The 4155-nt window shown below is 34.8% G+C and overlaps 1 protein-coding gene across 1 annotated transcript; it reads right to left on the bottom strand.

Annotated features, from left to right (window-relative positions):
- Positions 1–1222: 1222 nt before the first annotated feature.
- LOC120250421 (glutathione S-transferase U17-like) lies at positions 1223–3425 on the bottom strand. Its single transcript, XM_039259240.1, has 2 exons — positions 2978–3425; positions 1223–1800 (listed from the first exon to the last, which is right to left on the bottom strand). Exons 1-2 carry the CDS (start codon positions 3290–3292, stop codon positions 1426–1428), a joined length of 690 nt encoding a protein of 229 aa, XP_039115174.1. The 5' UTR covers positions 3293–3425; the 3' UTR covers positions 1223–1425.
- Between the last annotated feature and the right edge of the window lie 730 nt (positions 3426–4155).

Here is a 4155-nt window from a genome sequence, read left to right as displayed (position 1 = left end):
TTAAGTAATATTTTAAAAAAAATAAAAACAAAAACAAAAATAGCGGAGATGCCAAGAAACATAAAAAAATAATTATTTGACATGACTGGCAGCGTGAATAGAGGATCAATAAAAAGTAAGAAAATAAAATATATTTAAAAATTACACAAATTGTTGAACCATCAATTATCAGCAATATGGTATGAAACACTCTGGACAAATAAATGAATGACTAGAGACCAAGAACATAGGATGACTTTGATGGGCAATGTATAGCAATTTAGACTCAAATTGCAATTACCAATAGTGTTAGGAACTTACTCATGAGAAATTAGCAAACAATGCGAATGCTGCAATGGTTCCAAGGCTGCTAGAGTAAATTCACCATCATTTAAGTTTTCTAATTTACTTATCAGTATTTGCCCTTCTTTGATTTCATGACATTTCATCTTCGTTGATGCCAGCTTTCGATTGAGTGAGAACCAAAACCATCTATCAACTACAATCAATATCTTATTACCATTCAGCAATGAATTTGACTTCACAATTCCTTCAAAGAAAGATAATGATGGATGAGATTCAGTTAGTTCTTTCTCAACTTTCCACCATGCGTTGTCAATAACACTTTTCACAGATCTTAAAGCTGTAGATGGGTATTCAAAGCTAACTACGGGAGCTGTGTCCTTGCAGAATTGGTTCTCTAGAAATGATAACAGTCCCAGATTAATCTGGAAATTGTGCCTTCACTGGATGATTCTTTAGCTGGGTGATATCAGAAATGATAAACATTTATATTACTCGACAACAGAAATCAGCTAAACTTCAATTCAGAGTGATTGTAGAATAACTCACATTTTCGAAGCAGAGACCATGATTGGGATCGAGATCGATGAAAGATGCAATGATCCAGAGACCGAAGAGAAGGAGGCGAGAGGGTGAGAGAACGGAAGTGCGCTAGGGTTTGGTCGTCGGAGGAGGAGAAGAAGTCGGTGCGAAGGAAGCGAGATCGCATGATCGAAACAGAAGAAGCGCGCCAGGGGAGGGAGGGTTTTATTTAAGAAAATTAAGAATACAACCCAATTAACTTTTGCAACATATTGCGCTGTTTGTGGTTGATCTTTTTTTTTTTCCCGCAATTTACTGTTTTCTGTGATGTTTTTTTTATTTTTATTGCGCATTATTATAATTTATGTTGCAAATTTGTAATATTTTTATGCATCTTAAATTTATATGTCAGAAATAATTTTCAATGTGCCTTAATCACAATACTTAAAACAGTGATACAATTTGAAAGCAAGCCATTACCATAAAAACATAGCTATCAAACCAACAATTGCAAAGAGACATTGACTTGCAATAATCTCACTTACAGTTTTTTTATTCTTAGACAACAAACTATCAAACCAACAAACCAGAACCCTACACTCAGAAACATCAGCAACTTTTTTACTTGTTTGCAGGAGCCTTGAACTTGGCTTGGATCATCTTAGCAAACTCCACAAGTTTATCAGTCTCTGGCATCACACTTGCCACGGCTTCATGTGAGCTAAATTTCTCAGCCCAATGACAAAGCAAAGGTGTCTTAGTTTCATCAAGAAAAGTAATCCCAATCAACTTCTCTGTGGCTCTGAGCCATCCAAGGTAGCAGCCGAGCGCAATATCGACATAGCCGATGGTTTCGCCACCAAAGAACGGCTTCCCTCCACTGCACTTCTCACAGGCTTCTTCCAACAGTTTTAGACCAGTGAAAACCTGCTCAATTGCCTCATTCTTGGCCTCCTCTGTCTGTGCCCTTGCAATCGAAGCAAGAGCAGGGAACCACTGCAACAAGCCAAGAGAAAAATTATGATCAGATCATCCCTGCAATATTGGAGAGTCGGTATTATCTACAATCACATTTTATTAGCTGCAAAAATCAGCATTTGTTTCTATTTTGTCATGTGCACCTTTTGCTTATCTATCATTGTCAACACTGATTTAAAAAAAGATAAACAGTTAAAGCTAAAAGACTCATTTTCACATAATTTCTCTCTAAAGACTAATAATAAGTCAACTTTAACATTGTGCGTATAATTGAGGACAAATTTTAAAGAATTTTGGGATATATACGCAAATAGATTTTTCCCTTAAGTACAAGCTTAATTCTAAAATTTTCCTAGACACATGTAAAATGTTTATAACTGTCAAATCTAGACTATGAAAAAGAAAACTATATGACAACTAAAAATAAACCACCATAAATTAAACCCCTAATTTTAATGCATATACATGTGAAAGGTATTTGGACAAACCTTTAAAGCATTCATTTTCACCAAATTTTACATTCACGTCATCAACTCCAACCAGGCGTGCAACATAACATAAATTGGAAATTTAAAAATTTTTGAGTTTTATATATACACCCATAAATTATTCACTATTCACAGATTGTAAAATTTTTTTGTAAAAATAAGTATTTCTGTCACCCGAATAGGAGAAATATTCTATTTTTTAATAAACTTGAAGGATTAAAATCTGTGATTTATTTATTAAATAAAAATTTCTTAATAAACTTGACGGATTCAAATCTGTGATTTATTTCTTAAAATAAAAAATAAATAAATAAATGCACAACTGGCCCTTTGAGAATAGCCAAGAGATAAGCTAATAAAAGAATGATACTATAATACAAATGGCCTTTTGAACCCTGAAAGGCACAATGCAAGTGGGAGTAATGATGGAAACAACAGCACAAGCTCCATAAAAAACAAAAGCCGCCCTAGCCATTTTCAGAAAATCTATAATTTATATTGTTATATATTCTTTTTAATAAAATATGGACAACAAACTCCACTGAGGAGATGGTACATCTTTAGATCTAAACCCCAAAGGTAAAAAAACACGAAATAAATACATATATAAATAAGAAAGATCTTTCATCGATCTAATAATGAATCCAATGATAACCAAAAAAAATTTGAAAACTAGAAGAAAGAGGAATTAGTGCAGGCAGGCATACCTTGTCATCAATATAATGCGCCCAAAAGCGAGCGATGGCGCGGTCATAAGCATCAGAAGGAAGGATAGAGTGACCACTCCAGGTCTCATCGATGTATTGAACAATAATAAGAGACTCACAGATGGGTTTGCCGGAGTGGATGAGGACGGGTATCTTCTTGTAAACCGGGTTAGATTTCAGGAGCAACTCGCTCTTGCTCCCAAAAGTTTCCTCCAAGAACTCATACTCAACACCCTTCAGATTCAGCGAAACCCTCGGCCTCATCACGAACGGGCTCATTACTGCTCCGATTAGCTTCACATCCTCGCTCGCCATTGGCCTCTCCAGTGAGATTTGAAGCTAATTATGAATTGAAGATGTTCGGAGTTGAGACGGGATGGGTTTATTTATAGAGGGGGAGATGAGGAGTGGTTGAGGTTCTTGATGTTTACTTTATGGGTTTGTTTAAACAATGGAGATGCGAAGTTTGTGGAGACTATATGATATCGTCATTAATGGCGCTCGTTGGTGGTCCTTGGGGCAGTGGGTTGACGGAATGGGTGGGTCATGTGGTTCGATTCTTCCGGATGAGATTGATTTTGAGATGACTTTCTAGAAATTTCTCAATTAGGTACTGCTACTTTTCTTTGGATTTTTCTCTAGTGTTTTACATTTTATTTTTTAGTTTGCCGTTTGGATATATTCCACATTATTTATCAGTATATTTTCTGGAACAAGTGCATAGCATAATAATTTTTAAAAAAATAAAAATAAAAATAAAAATAAAAATAAAGTTTTTATGATAATAGAATTTGCATTTTATTAATGGGTTAATCCAACAGTAAAAATTTAAATAGTTTAAACAAATAATTTTAAATTTAAGGATTTATGTATATAAGAAAAAACTAAGTCAAAGAAATATTTTTTTTTAAATAGATAGCTCATATTGTGTAAATATAAGTATATGTACAGTATTATTCACATACTATAACCTTGGGTCCTTAGAGGGAGTAGAGGTGGGCACGGGCCGGTTAACCGGGCCCGCCGGGTCCGAGCTAGGTCCGTTTGACCCGGCGGGTTTTTGTAAATAACAAAAAAATATGTCATGGATGGAGTTTGAACCTAGGACCTCTCACATAGGAAAATAACAATAACCAATTGACTTACAAACTTTTCTTGTTTTAGTTTAAAACATAAAT

The sequence above is a fragment of the Dioscorea cayenensis genome, chromosome 19 (assembly GCF_009730915.1).
Source record: "Dioscorea cayenensis subsp. rotundata cultivar TDr96_F1 chromosome 19, TDr96_F1_v2_PseudoChromosome.rev07_lg8_w22 25.fasta, whole genome shotgun sequence".
NCBI classification, from domain to species: Eukaryota; Viridiplantae; Streptophyta; class Magnoliopsida; order Dioscoreales; family Dioscoreaceae; genus Dioscorea; species Dioscorea cayenensis.
The sequence above is the reverse complement of the archived record's forward strand: the minus strand, read 5'-3'. Positions and strand labels throughout refer to the sequence as shown.

Coding starts and splice junctions, on each gene's coding strand:
- LOC120250421 (XM_039259240.1), bottom strand. CDS start 3,292: ATGGCGAGCGAGGATGTGAAGCTAATCGGAGCAGTAATGAGCCCGTTC. Junction 1,801..2,977: donor CGCATTATATTGATGACAAG/GTATGCCTGCCT, acceptor GGCTTGTTGCAG/TGGTTCCCTGCTCTTGCTTC.